Source organism: Petromyzon marinus, chromosome 34 (genome assembly GCF_048934315.1).
Source record: "Petromyzon marinus isolate PM22_M1 ecotype Great Lakes invasive population chromosome 34, UKy_Petmar_22M1.pri1.0, whole genome shotgun sequence".
In the NCBI taxonomy this organism is placed as follows: Eukaryota; Metazoa; Chordata; class Hyperoartia; order Petromyzontiformes; family Petromyzontidae; genus Petromyzon; species Petromyzon marinus.
Window position 1 is genome coordinate 5924704 of NC_133700.1, and position 17317 is coordinate 5942020.

Below are 17317 nucleotides of genomic sequence, written 5' to 3' on the forward strand. Positions count from 1 at the left end.
CAACAGACTTAGTCCCAGTGTGTCCTTGTTGCTTCTGCTAAAGGGGACTTCATAACAATGGCCACCGCTTGTTCATATTTTTAGCAGCGGCATCGATAGATGACGTTGTGGTGGCTGATGAAGTGTCTACCTTGTTGTCCTTCCTCCCGCACCTCCGATTAGCACGGTTGGCTACGTAGGGTGCGAAAGAAGTTCAACGCACGTCCATACAGACACATACGGCCAACGAAACCGAGGAGCTGGAACAATGATCGCGCGTCAAACGCCGGCTTTGTGTCGGGCTGGCGGAGGGTTCCTGAGCGACGCAGATCTGTCCGCGTTGTCGCCGTCACCCGCGTGGCCATTGCGCTGTACGCAGAGCGAGTATCGACCACCCCCCCCCGCCCCTATCCACCACGCCCACCTTGATGCAGGCGTAGATCCCGGACACGAACAGCGCCGACACCAGCACCACGAAGCACGTCAAATAGAAGCCCAGCATCAGCGCCGAACTGTTGGGGTGGGGGCGGCGGGCGGCGATGGCGCACAAGGAGGTAAAATGCAATAACACGTAGACTACAATACCATGCGCAATTATACACCTGTAAGAGGCACCGAGAGGCGAACCCTATCAGGAATTAACAAATAAATACTCAGCGGGCGGCCTAATGGCTCGTGAGTTCAAATGGCACGCTCGTTTTGAAGGAGACCGGGGAAAAAAAAGCCTCAAATGGAAATGAGGGGGAGGGGTCTGTTGGGAGACCGTGAGGAGAAACGAAGGGGATTGGTGGGGAGTCAGGAAAGTTCCAGAAAGGACGGAGAAGAAGGTAAAAGGAGCGGAGAGAAAGGGGTTCGGGGCAGCACCTGAACACCTGCGTTTTTACTACGGTTGGCTACTTATGGTGCGAAAGAAGTGTTAAATATGAATAGATACTACACGCTGTGGGGAATACGTAACAAAGACCAAGTTCAAGACTTATCCGGGCTGGAACCGCTTTACACACATGCCAGCTCCATAGACATAGTAGGTGGCGAGAGAGAGGCGGGCACCCCCTCCACTCTCGCTAGAAAACCATTCTCCCTGCCCCCCGTCCCCCCACCGATGAATCAGCCTTCCCATAGCGCAGCACGTAGTACGCTAGCTACGTTGCAGTACAAGGTGGATTAGTATGTATGTTGAACTTATTTCACACCGTACGTAGCCAACCGTGCCAATCAAAGGTGCGGGCGGGGAATGTCAACAAACTAAACGCAGCATCAGCCACTACATTCTCATCTATCAATACAACTGCTAGAATTATGAGCGAGCAGTGGGCAGTGTTATGAAATCGCTTCAGCAAAAGCAACGTGACACGTGATTATGACAGCACTGGCTCTGCCAGAGCCAGCAGTATTGCGTAGAGAGCAACTGCTGGTTAGCAGATGTTAATGGACCCATTTTTTTGTGAGTTCGTGGGGGAGTGAGCGAGTAGGGAGGGTGGGGAGTGGTGGAGTGGGTTAGTGGTGGAGGGTAGGGGAGTGGTGGATTGAGTTAGTGGGGAGTGGTAGGGTGAGTTAGTGGGTGAGTGTTGGAGGGTAGGGGAGTGGTGGAGTGAGTAAGTGGGAGTGTGGGTGAGTAGGGTGGGGAGTGGTGGCGTGAGTTCGTGGGGGAGTGGCTGAGTGGTGGAGGGTGTAGCGGGGGATGAGGGAGGGGCACGGGGAGAGGGGGCACTCACTGGGGGGTGGCGGTGATCTGCACGAAGCAGATGAAGAGGAAGACGATGAAGGCGCAGCCCACGTAGGAGCCGAACCTGTCGTCCACCTCCTGCGAGTACTGCACACGCGCGCGCGGGAGAGACAGCCTGTTGTTTAACCGGCCCCCCTTCTAGGTAGACTCGGCCTCGAATCAGCACTCTACCTGGTGTGGAGGTGTGCTCATAAATGTCAGTGATGGGTTTGAGACCAATGCAGCCAGGCATGTTGAGGAGCTGGAGATTGGCCCACGGAAGCGGATAGCATGGGAACGACTTTCGAGATCTCTTCGAGTGACCGTCGTTCCACGCTCACAGCAGAGGGCAGCACTGTCCCACCCGCCTTGTGGCGGAGATTAAAACAAATCACTCCATGACAGTCAACCCGATGTTTGTTTTTAGTCTCTAGATATTTTAAAAGAAGCCAATTTATTGCAGAACCAAATTTAATTAAATGGGTAGTTTTGTGTGTGTGTGTGCAGACACTGTTGACGGAGATGAGAACGGCGGCTCACGTCTACGTTGAGAAGCCAGTTTAAGCACGGGCGGAGGCCTGGATTCGAACCTAGGTTAGCGGCGATGCAAATCATGTATGCTTAATTACTGTATTTTTCTGTTTAAACATATTATTCGTTCATGCTGCATTGGTAGCGGTGCACAAATATAACAACATCAACAAACTCAACACGTTTATCAATAAAACCTTTTAAAAAAGTTTACAATAGGCGACGGTACGGGCAATGGCCCTTCTTCAGAGCACAGTGGTATGTACGTATGTATGTTGAACTTCTTTCTCACCGTATGTAGCCAACCGTGCTAATCGGAGCTGTGGGGGGAAGGACAACAAACTAAACACGAAAAGCAGTTCTAAAGAAATGAGTTTTCAATCTAGATTATTTAAAAGTGCATAGCTCCAGTGGCTTCTTAATATTGGAAGGAAGAGCGTTCCAGACGGCCGCAAAAGCGCATCTGAAAGCGCGCGATGCGGTGACCATCTTCGCTTGATGGCTAGCGAAACCTGCTGCTTTTTACTGACGTGTTGAGGTTTCTTTTGTTCTGATACATAATTCGATTTTTCGGGTACGAGCGATCGGGTCGACGCACAATTGGATTCGCACGCAACAACGCCGCGGATAAAAGGAGTCGCTCCCCACCATCCCCCGCTCGTGGCTGCCCGACCGGGCATTTTACGACCACGCCAACACAGCCGTGATGAATGTACAAAGGCAGGTGTTCTATTGTGGGATACACCTGGGGGAGGCTGAGAGTGTGTGGGTGTCTGCGTCATGGGCACTAGGCGTCATGAGTTAAACCCGTCTCCACCACCACATGGGACATATCCCCAATAGCTCTCGGTTATCATTATTATTATATTTACACGTTATTGCAGTCTGATTAGCACGGTTGGCTGTGTACGGCGTGGGAGACGTTCAACGTACATACGACGCGCTTTACCCCAGGAAAGCAAAGCATCGCTGATTTTTAACTTTAAGATTCCTGTTATATTTTTATATATGTTGCTGATGGTGGTTTCGGTTGCACGATAAGCTCTATCAGCAACTCGGTGAGGAGCGAGCGTGCTGGTGAGCGAGTGCCTCCCCATGCCCCGTTACGGGCTGTGTGGATTGTTTCACCCCACCAGTCAGTGCAGGTTAGTAGAAGCGGTGGGGGGGTGAGTATACATGTGGAAGCATAGAAGCACAGGACAACACTGGATTTACTGCACTGCCTTCTCTTCCACTGGCCACAGCGTAGCACAGAACCTGCAGCCCAGCCAAACATTATCTGGGTTCAACTTTGCTTAGCTGCTGGGATCTGATGGGATAGGGGGTGCACATTCTGGCTTATTTTATACAAGGCAACTTTCAGATATGTAAAACAAAAAAAATATTTAATCAACGGTGAATGTTCTATGAGGAGACTGCCCCTGCCATAAGAATGTGGAATTTTAAATTAGTGTCCCCGGACTGTTTATGGATATAAAGGCTGATCAACATACGTGCTTGAAATTCCACTTATTAAAACGTGCTCTATCAGGAGAGATCTGCTTGAAGAAAATGTTAATTTGGTGTCTTGATATTGTTATGAGCCTGTAACTTCCCACTGCAGGGCAAAGGGGCTATCCGAATATTCCCTTCTAATCCTTTCTGTTCCTGAGCGTCTCCTGTGCAGTCGTGACCTCTGAACTCCGTGATGTCATCTTGCTGCTTCTGCCACCTTCTCTTCCGCTGTCTCCTTTCGTTTCTCCTCCCCCCCCACCACGGTGTCCACTCCGCCGTGAGCTTTGTCTGCCGTTCTCTCGTCCGTCATTATCGCAGTAACCATTGGCCCTGCCCATTTAAACTCGATTTATTTTTCCTGTTTTTGCACGTGGTACAGTATTTTAAGTGTTATTTATGTCTTGAACGTGGGAGGAAAGCGGAATGCTCTGAGGAAAACCATGCGTACGACTGTGGTAGTTTTGGCCAATGGAACAGGATAATCAGTGATTTAGTGTGCATGTATTTTAATAAGACACCGAGGACTGGCGTAACTCGGTCCTTTTCTGAGAATTCTCCCAAAATCACGGTAATGCCCTGAAATTATCACGCACGTAGAGACACCAGAGTATGGCACACGGTGCTCATCTCATCGCCAGCCCTGAGTGTGCTGTAACAAATTCCACATTGCCATGGCGTGAGACACTTTTATCCGCAAAACTACGACAGCGGCGACGTCCAAGAAAATGACGCTCATTCTAACAACGTTGAAGAGATGCTGGGCTGGGTCGAGCTGAGTCGACCTCCTCTGCCCGGGATTTGAACTCAACAACTTTAATTATTTCAAGACGGGCATTCTATCCGCAGCCCCCGCCACCCCCCTCCCAACACTGATGGTCCCATCCCCCCCCCCCCACCCAGCCAAATAGCTAAATAAAGGAAATCATGAACGCGTCTGCTGATTTGCCTATACATTCATGGGTAATTGAGACCAAGGAGTGCAATGTCCCAATGAAATAAAGCTAAAAACTGAACTATTTTTCATAATACAGGTTTTTTTGTTTTTGGTCAACTATTTTTTATTTCATCCGGTAAGGCCCACTGAGCTACGTGGCTCTTTTTCTGAAGCGACCTGGACACAAATGATAGCTCAACCGAGTGGCTTCTCACGTGGAAATTGATAGCAGCCAAATACTCTAAATGCATGCTTATGAATGTGGAGGGAAAAACCGAGGGACCCGGATAAAACTCCACGTGACTACGGGGAGAGAGAGAGAGAGAACACGCAAACTCCAATTATACAGGCGTCAGGGTCGGGATCGAACCCATGAACCCTCCTGCATGCCAGGCGAGGGAGTTAACAATTCGCCAACCACGTCGCGACAATAAGGGCAGGATGTGGGACGAACTGCGTCCCCGAACGGGCGGCACGGGCGGCCCCCTGGAGGTGCTCGCCGTCAGCACTGTCGCCGGGCGGCGCGTTACGGCACGGACCCCGTCATCCCAGGGGTTGGGGGGGCGCAGCGCCGTCCTTCCCTTTCCTGCCTCCCTTCCCCTTCCGTCCCGTCGTCGCCATGGCGAATAATTTCGCAAATGCGCACACACGTGCGAGCGAGCGAGCGAGCGTTGGGTCGTCTGTGGGTGCGTGGAGCTTAGGGGTGGCAAACGCGCACGCGCGGATGCGACTCGCACGTACACGCGCACGCACGCGCATTCGCGAGTGTAGGTGCGAGTGCAATTTGCGAACGCGCGGATGCGTGTCGTGCCGACGCGTCTGCGCGCGCACGTGCACGTGCACGTGCGCGCGTCTTGCATGCGCGCCTACATGTCTGCATTCGCTTGAGTAGAGCGGCGTGTTTCTGGATGTGCGTACGTCCGTGCGCGCGTGGAGGGAAAAACCGGAGGACCCGGTGAAACATCCATGCGATCTCGACCACGGGGAGAGAGACGCAGTCTCCAAATACACAGGGTCGGGATGAAACCCACGACCTTCTGCATAACAGGCGAGGTAGTTAACATGTCGCCACCATGATGGTCATCACCCATCCCAAGTGCTAACACTGGCACAACCCCGCTCAGCTTCGGTTGTATGCAGGGTGATCTGGTCATAGGGGGCACTGCTGGTTGCTAACGCTGCTGCTGGCATTGTTGGTGCTGCTGCTGCTGCTACTGGTGCTGCTTGGCATTGCTGATGCTGCTGCTGCTGCTACCGGCGTTGCTGCTGCTGTTGCTGCCGCTGCTGGGGCTGGGGTCTCACCTTCTCCTCGAGCTCCGGCTTGCGGAACGTGAGCAAGATCTTCTTCACGTGCTCCGAGCGCAGGCGGTCGATGCTGCGCGCGTCGATGGCTCGGCCCAGGAACTCGTTCACCTCGTCGTCGGGGCTCAGGGCTTCCGGCATGATGCTCCTGCGACGATGGGGCAACACCCGGGGGGCACACGCGGCGCGGTTTTTTTCCAACGCCCCAGCTAATCCATACAACCGGGTGTTTTTAATTGTAATGCCTAAAACTAAAATACAAAAAACTATTTTACCAGGTCAGGCCCACTGAGCTGTGTAGCTCTTTTGAAGAAGCTCAACAAAGTGGCTTATCGCGTGCGAATTTATAGCAGCCAAATACTCATGTTCATTCTAAGTGTGGAGGGACAGAGTCGGGGGACCCAGAGAAATATCCATGCGACCACAGGGAGAACACGCAAACTCCAAATATACAGCAGCAGGCATCAGAGTCGGGATCAAACCCACGACCTCCTGTATACCAGGAGAGGTAGTTACCATCTTATCACCGTGGCGCCTAAAGGTACAGCCCTGCAATTGCTCTAGAGTCTGAGTGCCTCTCGAGAGACCCTATCGAGTGGAATTTAGGCCTACTCTTACACACTGGCCAGATGTCATGAAAGAGATGGGAGTACCCACACTTTACCCCACCAGACACAACCCGTCGATTGATATTGGATGGGGTTGGCGTGATGGCAGGGGGAGGGGTGGTAGGCCCATGCCAACCAAGGTGAGCCCCCTGTCCAGGATTTGAACTTGCAAGCTGCCAATCGTGAGTCGTAGGTTTTTAGTCACAGTGCCACGCATATGGATTACATTTAATTTCACCAACCATTAACATAGTGAGCATTCCAGCTGGGTGGTTCTGAAGCAAAAAGTACTCAAATCACATGTCAGAAGGTCACTAGTTCAAAACAATTCTGGTCACGGATCAACTCGAGCCTCCATCATCATCATCATCATCAATCCTCCAGGGCCAAGACCATTATTACCACTTTGTGCATTTTCAACGGATATACTGGCCCCTGTCATGGGAATGAGTAATTTCCACCACTGACTCAGAGATGCGAATGGAGATGAGTTTCACCCCATGCTCACATTGGGCTTCAGACAAAGTGTGTGTGTGTCTGAATTACATGTGCATGTACGTCCAAGTGTGATACTACATACTTTTGCACACGTGTGTGTGTGTGGCAGAGACAGAATGGGGAACAGCAGTGCAGTAGTTAGCGCACTGGTCACAGCCAACACCAGTGACGATTAATTTTAATCGGTGCTGGGCTTCCCCTAGGTCGACTCAGCCTCAAATGACTACCTGGTGTAGTGTGTTCAAGCATCGCCGCCGGGGAGACAAAGGAGGTCAGGCGTGGTGCTGGCCACCCACCCCCTCGTGTGCCGTGCCACGGCCTTCATAGGTGCTCGCAGGTTTGTTAAGGCTATACGGGGGATTTTTGTGTTTTGCAGAGACAGCAGCAGTGTTGTAGTGGCTACGGCGCTGCCTTAAGAACCAGGCAACATCAGTTCAATTATCAGCCACGGCTAACATCACTGGAGAGACAAAGTTGGCCAGGCAAGATGTAAGCCACACCACGCCCCGCAAAGGCCCCGTGTGCCGTAGCGGCCACACCACCCCCCACTCAGCGCGCAGTGCCGGCCCTCAAAGTTGATTTCTTACCCCAACAGTCTGTATGGTGATATGGAGGGCAGGGGGTGGCATTGGAATGCCGACACCATTCACCATTAGCCAACTCCCCAACACCTGTGCACTTTCAACCTTTAACCGGCATCAATAAAACTACAAAACCATCCTTCTCAGTGCCCACAAAAGGACATTCAAAAAGCCCAATGGGTTCGTTTTGTATTATACTTCCCATATCCCCCCCCCCCAAGCCCTCGCATACCACGCCAATTGCTTGCATTCTTTCCCGTAAATTAAACTAACAGCGATCGCATATATGGGCACGGTTTTGCAGGCCGTGGCTCCACGGGTGTTGCTAATGGGGAGAGCTTACAAGGGAAGGAGGTCACAAATTGTAACGCGTGGCTCCGGGCTTTCACGGTGGGCCCTGTCCCCAGAGCGCCACCGAGCCGGTGCCGTCGAGCACCTGGGTTGCGAATGTGGGTAGCTCTGAACGCGCCGCACCCGCCGCTGGTTATACCGAGTTGTTCAGGTCGAGTGAGTTTCATGGTCGAAGAACGGCCACCACATGGCCAGGTCTAGGAGGCGTTATTCGGACACCGAGCTCGGCTATGCACTTTGGTGGTCAAACCTGCTTGAAAGAGTCTCAACACAGACACTCTCTCCCCTCTGGGTGTCTCAGTAGAGACACTCCCCTCTGGGTGTCTCAGTAGAGACACTCTACCCTCTGGGTGTCTCAGTAGAGACACTCTCTCCTCTGTGAGTCTCAGTAAAGACACTCTCCCCTCTGGGTGTCTCAGTAGAGACACTCTCCCCTCTGGGTGTCTCAGTAGAGACACTCTCCCCTCTGGGTGTCTCAGTAGAGACACTCTCCCCTCTGTATGTCTCAGTAGACACACTCTCCCCTCTGTGTGTCTCAGTAGAGACACTCTCCCCTCTGGGTGCCTTAGTAAAGACACTCTCCCCTCTCGGTGTCTCAGTAGAGACACTCTCCCCTCTGGGTGTCTTAGTAGAGACACTCTCCCCTCTGTGTGTCTCAGTAGAGACACTCTCCCCTCTGTGTGTCTCAGTAGAGACACTCTCCCCTCTGGGTGTCTTAGTAGAGACACTCTCCCCTCTGGGTGTCTCAGTAGAGACACTCTCCCCTCTGGGTGTCTTAGTAGAGACACTCTCCCCTCTGGGTGTCTCAGTAGAGACACTCTCCCCTCTGGGTGTCTCAGTAGAGACACTCTCCCCTCTGGGTGTCTCAGTAGAGACACTCTACCCTCTGGGTGTCTCAGTAGAGACACTCTCCCCTCTGTGTGTCTCAGTAGAGACACTCTACCCTCTGGGTGTCTCAGTAGAGACACTCTCCCCTCTGGGTGTCTCAGTAGAGACACTCTCCCCTCTGGGTGTCTCAGTAGAGACTCTCTCCCCTCTGGGTGTCTCAGCAGAGATACTGTCCCCTCTGTGTGTCTCAGTAGAGACACTATCCTATCTGGGAGTGTCTCAGAGACACTCTCCGATCTGGGTGTCTCAGGAGAGACACTATCCCCTCTGTGTGTCTCAGGAGAGATACTCTCCCCTCTGGGTGTCTCAATAGACACCCCTCTCTTTTCAGCAGGACATGTGTTGTGTATGTATGTGTATGTATGTGTGTGTATGTATGTGTATGTATGTGTATATATGTGTATGTATGTGTGTATGTATGTGTATACGTGTGTGTGCATGCATACAGCGGAGGGCCGGGTGGCTAAAACACAGCAGGTTGGCACAGTAGCGGGCACAGGTGGTTCACCAGCCAGTCATCTCGGTTAGTCGACCCGTGGCACCTGGGTCTGTCCCGTGACCTCCTGCCAGAGGTCGTTCGACACTTCACGTAGCCGTAAAGTGCACTTAGCCTGGCACAAGCGCTGTGACGACGTCACCGCCATCTAGTGGCGAATGACGGTTGTTGCTGTGCATGCTTGTACGTATGGAGCACTTGCCCCAACGGTCTGTTGAAGGCCATACATGAAATAATTGTTGTGCATGTGCATGTGTGTGTACGCACATTCATGCATGCACACTTACTTGGTGTTCCCCATGTTGTCCACAAACCCCTGTGAAAACACAAACACACCGGATCACACGCGCGTCCACACAGGCGGTAAGACCCGGCTCTTGAATGAGACGAAACTATGTCACAACAACTATCTATTTGCTTACATAGTCATTAAGTCAAACAAGCCGATGTGACAACGTGAATATACGGAAATGAGTAAACAGCTAAGGGGGGGGGGGGGCGGGGGCTGTATCAACATCAAAGTAAAAAGAGCGTTTTCTTTTTTAGTGTATCAACCGTTCAAAACTTCACGAGCGGCTCACGGCAGAATTTGTTTAAAATAAGAAGATGAAAAAAAGCCCCCAGGGAAGACGATGGTGACGACTGTCTGCCTCCTCCTCCTCCTCCTCGCCGGTACTCAAACGTAGCTCCGCCACAGCGTGAACGACGAGGCGGAGATGCATCCCGCCTGATACATCGTTTACAAATCGTTTATTCGCACACTCACGAACATCATTTCATAAACACATTAAAAATATATAATCGAGAGGAACGGCTTTCAACACGTGGGCTTTCGTGACCAATATCATCCAAATGGTGGTAAGGGCTATACAATCAAATGCAAACATCAATTGGTGTAGCTACAAACAAGACATCGATCATTAATAACAAGATGGGAGCTCGAGAAGGACGGAGGGAGTTTTGAGGCAAACACCTACTCATTTGGGGGGCAGAGGACTACAAACGATGGATGGAGTCTCAAGCCGGGGGTTTGGGACTGTTCACCGAATGTTGCTGCCGCGCTGGGCTGCCCGCTGTCCCGCGGCGTAACGTGAAATAATAGTCGACCGATTGGCACAAGAAACTTTTTTGTGTCACGCAGGAAAGTTTGACTGGATCTCTCACGACATCTTCACAAGGGGCGGGCGAGGGTCCTGCTGGGTTTCCCATTCGGGGGGTGGGGGGGGGGCGATGGTGGCCGCGTGTTTTCCCAAGTGAGTCAATGTCCCCTGTTTCTTTTAACGTGCCAAGTCTCGAAAATAGCGCCATTAATAAAAGTTAAATAATAAAATATTACTAGCAATGCAGTAGTAATGCACATCACAATCATGTCGTGGTTTTTTTCCAGATATTTTTGTTATTATCGTTGTTGTTTACACATGGAAGGCCTCACTGAGTCTCAATACTCTTTTTCAGGAGGATCCTGACAAGTTTTTGCAGCAGGAGAGTGGGCGAGGTTTGCTGCGAGAAATCCCAAATTCAGTCATTTGCAGCTAAGTTTTCAGCATTGGGATCAGGGTGGAGTTCGGAGCGGTGGGGCGATTATTATTTAAAATAAATACATTAATCATATGCACCCGCAATTCCTAATGTGAGGGAGAAAGTCAACCCCTGCCTCCCGTCCCCCCAAATAGAGCACTCAAACTCCGCCTATGATATTTTGGGCAATTCCCGTTACAGTATATTGAGTTTTTTTCTTCTTCCTTGGACAAGAAACCGGAGAACTCGGAGAAAATCCACTGCAGAAAAGAGGAAAGAGCCCTAACAACCCCACACAGAAATGGATTGCTGAAATTCAACTGATGAAATCGGTTCTGTGGTATTATATTCCAGGGCTGGCCTTTGACACGACTTGCATCTCTGCTGCCTTTACGAGTTCTCCAATGATGTTAATTCTTCACTTTGTGCCATGAATCCAAAAGCACAGCTGGGATATAATTGGCAGTATTATGTAATATAAATAAACAATGCCAAATTGCCTTTGACCAAAGCAGAATTAATCAGAATCTTTATTTACCCTGGAGAAATCCGATGAGCTATGAATTTCTATTTCACAGATGTCCAGTAGGGGCACGGGCTCAGCAAGTTAAACCAACCGGAATGCCCCCCCCCACCCAATTTGGTCAGATCTCAGAAGCTAAGCAGCACTGAGCCTGGCCAGTGCTTTGATGGGTGACCACCATGCACAAGACTGGAGTGTGGTAGTCGTATGGGCGGTAGAGGGCGACGGAGCAAAATCGACTGTTCCGCACTCCCCAAAAGCCTTCGCCAACCTGCCATGGCCGGCGTGGTGAAGTATGGTCAAAATATCTCTCAGCACCCCACAAACAGTGGGGAGGCCCTCATTATCCAGCAGCAGATTGACAAAAACTGGCTATACATGTGTATTACCAGATTTCAACATTGTGTACTGTAAATGGCTCGAATTCAAAAGGACTCTGGGTAGCCTAGCAGGTAAGTACACTCACAGCCAGGGCCAGTTTGCACAGAGGCGATGCTCAATTTCCACTGCAGCTGCTTTGATGATTGTTATGGTGAATTATCATAATAATTTACAGGCCTCCATCAATTTTCTACTGGATGAAAGCTTCGACACACGGTGTCGGTCATTTTGTGGAATTTTAGTTTGTTCCTATCCTCCGTGCTGGCCAGCATGTGTTGGTGAAGGTTGGGGCTGTTGGGGGAGTTATCCCGCACCAAATTAGATATCCCCTGCTGGTGTTATCCGTGGCCGTTAAAAGCCGAGTCGACCTAGTGGAGGCACAGATCAAGTTCTGATAATTATCACTCGCCACTGATGTGAACCGTGGCAGTGTCGCCGAGTGAGCAACGCCGCGCGCTAACCACTACGCCGCCACTCGCAGCAGCCTCCGGCTTTAAAAAGTGGATGTCAAAGACCCTGCGACAGAAAGCTCAACTTCAAAAAATATTGACGGGACAATCACAGAAACAACCGTGACCCGGTATAAAACTCAAACCTTCCAAGACCTATGATGGACCGCATCAAACCATGTTGTCAAACACAAATGCATGTGCATTTGGCAAAAGTCAATCTCTCTGTAGAATCTAAAGGATCAGGTTTTTTTTTCCCTTCCCCAGACTAATATTACTCATGTTACTCAGGTCAGCTTGACAATACATGTTTTATAATGAATCTCAATGAGCGCTCAACTTTTTTTTTTATAAATAAAAGACAAAGAACCACTAAAGCAATACAATACGCACATTTATCAATGTCCACACGTGTGTAAATACGCAAAAATACTTTCCTTTTATATGCATAATAATTGTTATGCTTGTTTACTCAGGAGAGCCTCGCTCACTGAGTCTCAATGTTCCTGCCAAGTGTTTTGGAGTGGGGCGGGGGGAAATGTTGCCGCTCGTAATGAAAACGGAGTGATTTGCAGGTTACAGTTTTCGCATATTCATGGCTTATGGGAGGTAAATGCTGAACCCGGAGCAAGCCATGCACGGTTGGCTACGTACGGTGCGAAAGAAGTTCAACATACATGCACACGTGCACGTACAAGGGGAGGACATACATCCACGCAGAAAGGCACCCGAGTATGGAATCGAACCCAGGCGCTTCTTGCTTGCGGTGAGGCACAGTGGCACACGTGGTATTGAATCTCGGCAGACTTTCACACGAGCCGCGTGTGTTGTTGATGTCCTTTGTTCGACAAGGTCTTTGCGGCATCCATTAAATTATTAAACTATTGAGCATGGCTTTGGCTGGCAAAAAATAAAACCAATGGAGGGGGTAGCGCGATGCTTCTGTGTACCAGCAGGGGGCAACGCGACCAACTCGCGTGCACAACACACGTGGCCGTGCTGGACAGCAAGAGACAAAAAAGCCCCCCCCCCTCCCCTTTATTATAGCCCTTAAGCAGACTTTTGGGGAAAAGTGCCGTTAGTTATTTCCATACGCAACTGTAGCTACACACGCATGCATCCATACTCAGACAAAAACAAAGATGCCCCTAACATGGACATATATTAGCACGGTTGGCAAAGCACGGTGCAAAAGAAGTTCAACGTACATAGGCTGTTCGGGCAAGTGCTGAGATAGCAAGTAGATATAAAAGCACGCATGGTGCACGAGAGAGTGTGGTATGGCCAATACCACACCCGACACCTGAGTTGGCACCACGAGACCCTGGGTTCAAATCCAAGCCACCGCCACGGACGGAACTGGATTCTGAAGTGGAACAAGTTGGGTTCTTTTTCTTCTACTTAATCTTGTTTATTTCAGTTCAGGGGACAAATTATAAAATATTGGTTGGATTTGATCGCCATAGGGCAAACTCGTTTGTGGCGGGTCATGTGACTTGGTGCCACTGTAGGCTTCAATTTAAGATTTTGGGTATTTTGACAGTTTTTTCTCTCCAATCGTTTACATCGCATATAATGTAACGTCCCTTCTTGCTTACAAAAGTGACGATACGCAACAATGCCACGCGATGTTACCTCTGGTGGCAAACGCACGGTCGCGACTTCGCGGCATTGATGCAACGGTACGGGGTTTTTTTTACCACCTAAATTTAACATCTAGGCCCAATTTCCATAGATTTTCGTTTTCCTTCAAATGAATCCGGAAATTAGGAACACATCCAGAGTGCACCACTGCATTACGATCAGTTGGGAATTAAGAGGGCCTCGGAATTAGTTCAGTGATGCCATCTCCCACATATCATCTTCCAGAAAGCATCCTAACATCTTGGGGAGGGGGGGCGTTTATTGCCTTCTGCGAAAGGTCCAAGTGACAGATATTTTCCTGGTGTTGTTTTACGAGTCGGAAGCCAAGAGTGTAAACTGAACATAATTGTAAGAAGGGAAAAAATCAAATAGAGAAGCGCACACCAGTGACATGCCAATACGGATTTGCCATGAGATGCATCTGTCGGCTGTTATGTCTGCATATAAATAAGGTGGGGGGGGGAGGAGGGAGGCTTGCGAGCCGTCAATGGGGGCTGCATGTGAATTCTGTTCGCGTGCAACCCTTGTGTGGCGAGGACCTGAGCTCATTGATATTCAGAGACCGGACCGGCGCACATGCACACATACGCAGGCGCATGCACGCTCACACACACACGAGCAAGCAAGCATGCAAAGACAAAGATTCCCCTCGTATAGCCTGAATGGATTGTTAGGGCAAGTGCTGTTCGCGAGCAACCTATGAAGGAGCACAATGGGGGTGGGTGGACAGGACTACGCTCGGCCGCCTTTGTCTCCCCAGTGGTGATGTTCGCACATCGCACCACGTACTCATTTGAGGCTGAATCGATCTAGGGGAGGCCCAGAACCGGTTCAGTTCATCGTCACTGGTGTTGGCCGTAAGCGGGAATCGAATGCAGGTCGTCGGGTGCATAGCGCGGCGCGCTAACTGCTTCACCACCACTCCCCACTCACACAGACACACACAGACATACACACAGACACACAGGAGCTTACTCATGCCCACACGCGCGTTGTATTAGCTTCCAGGGCACACACACATACATAAATGCACGCACAAACACATGCACACACATATATGCACGTTGAATTAATTAGCACCAGCATACACATGTACAACACAAAGATCTCCCCATATTGGGGCAAATTCTGTAAGAGAGCACCTGTGAAGGCCGGCACGGTACACGAGGGGGTGGATGGCCGACACCACTCCGCCTTTGTGTCTCCAGTGGCGATGTTTACACACCACACCAGGTACTCATTTAAGACTGAGTCAACCTAAGGGATGCCCAGGTCCGGTTTAAATATTCGCCACATGAGCAGGAATCGAACGTGGGTCGCCGGGTTCATAGCAAAGTGCGCTAACTACGGCGCCACCACTCGCCACAAGAACACACTGAGCACAAATGCAGAGCACTTAAATAGGAATAATACTGTAATGATGATTGACCAAATGGGTGACCTTTGTCATTGCTCTATAAATAAGACGTAACATTTAATCATATAGACGGTTGGGTTAGGTGCTCTTAGCGAGCACCTGTTAGGGCTGGTAAGGCACACGAGGTGATGGTGAGTGCAACACCATGTATTAATTATCATCACCACCACCACCACGATCACCATCATCATCACCACCAACATCATCATTACCACCACCAAAATCATCATCACCTCCACCATCATCACAATCACCACCATTATTATCTCCACCAACATCACCATCATCATCATAATCACTACCACCATCAGCATCGCCACCAACATCACCATCATCAACACTACTGTCAAATAATTACCATTATTACCACCACCATCACAACTACCACCACCTCCATTTACAACATCACGACCACCACCATTATCATCATTACCACCACTACCAAAATCATTATCATCACCACTCCTACTCCCACTATCATCACAATAATTGTCACGACTAATACTACTAGCATGACCTTCACCACTACGGCCATCACCACCAGCAATATCACCATCATCAGCACTCCTTCTCCCACTGTCATGATCATCATCATCACTACTACTACCAACATCATCATCATCATCATTCTTATGATCACCATCACCACCACAATCAAGCACACGATCACTGCCGCCGCCACCATCATCATCATTGTCACTATGATTAAATAGACATCTATAAAATAATTTCTTGAAGAGTTAAATCAGAACTCCAGATTAAGGGATGTTTAACAGATTGAAAGAGGGGAAAACAACTGGAAACTGTAGACAGAAACGATGTGGCTGTTTAACTCTACAAGTACATGTACCGCCAATCCACTGCTGGGTGAGAGCCTCCCCAGGTTGTGTGGGCAGGTTATTTGACCTTACTTCACCATGCTGGTGAGTGCGGGTTGGAAAAGGCAGGGAGCACAGGTTGAGGCAGGGAGCATAGGTGTACAATACAACAATGGATGTTGCGACCATTGTCCTCTGCTGCTTACAACTTGGGTTGCCACCTTTTCCACAAGGGCCAAACCCAGACATAGGTCTATTCAAACTATGCAGTGTACATGTAGTGCAGTAAAATTCAACACAACACCAGTACCACAATACCGTTTATCGCACCTCCGATTAGCACGGTTGGCTAAGTATGGTGCGAAAGAAGTTCAACATGCATACATACCAGAGCTTGGTGCAATCAATTTCCTGCCACCCAAACACAGAACAATGCCAATTCTGGGACTGTCCCAGTCAAAGCTGGACAAGGTGGCAACTCGACCCCCAACGTGGCCCCAGTAGTCTTGCTATAGAAGGAAAAGTACTGCGGACAAATTGGCCAAACAAAACCAAAATACAGGACCTTCTTGACGAAGACAGTTTGAGACTTACTGAGGCTTTCCATTCTGGTGTTGAATGACACAAGCTGGATTGTCTCGATGTTTAGATCATGTGACTCAAATCTCAGCCGAGAAGGGAGTTTGAAAATGGCAAGTGCTATGTTGTAGGAAACGGACATATAAAAGTAGAAATGCTTTCTGTATCTCCATGTCTAAATACGTCTTAGCCCATTGGCCTGTTGTTTTCCAAAAAAAAAACCGCAGCAATCTTTGTTTAAGCACTCAAACTATGGACCTGTTTTTACTGGACGTATGTTGAACTTCTTTCGCACCGTACCCAGCCAACCGTGCAAATCGGAGGTGCGGGCCGTGCTGGGTAGTGACTGGTCCCCGCCACAGGAATGTGGAAATTCCTCCACTGGCTCAGGGGTCGTAAACGGAGATGACCACTGGCCCCTTGCTGAAATGAGCAGGCTTTAATTTAACGTGGCTTTAATTAATAAATGGGGAGCACATGGAAAGCAGCAAACCTCCAATGTGAGACTGGGCTGCAGATGTAAAACTCATTGTTCTTGAGAAACTGGTTTGATAAAATGAATACAAAAACTTTTATTGTCTCTCCACATATATATTTTAAAAAAATTTCAACACTTTCCAA

General features: G+C 49.7%; 1 protein-coding gene across 1 annotated transcript in view; it reads right to left on the minus strand.

Annotated features, from left to right (window-relative positions):
* The window catches only part of ADCY5 (adenylate cyclase 5), a 211057-nt gene that overhangs the window by 23937 nt on the left and 169803 nt on the right, over positions 1-17317 (minus strand). The window contains exons 9-12 of the mRNA XM_032965498.2: positions 9655-9683; positions 5946-6093; positions 1695-1792; positions 404-491 (exon numbers count right to left, since the gene is read on the minus strand). Of these exons, the coding sequence (XP_032821389.1) occupies positions 404-491; positions 1695-1792; positions 5946-6093; positions 9655-9683 (363 nt within the window). The remainder of the gene's footprint in view (positions 1-403; positions 492-1694; positions 1793-5945; positions 6094-9654; positions 9684-17317) is intronic.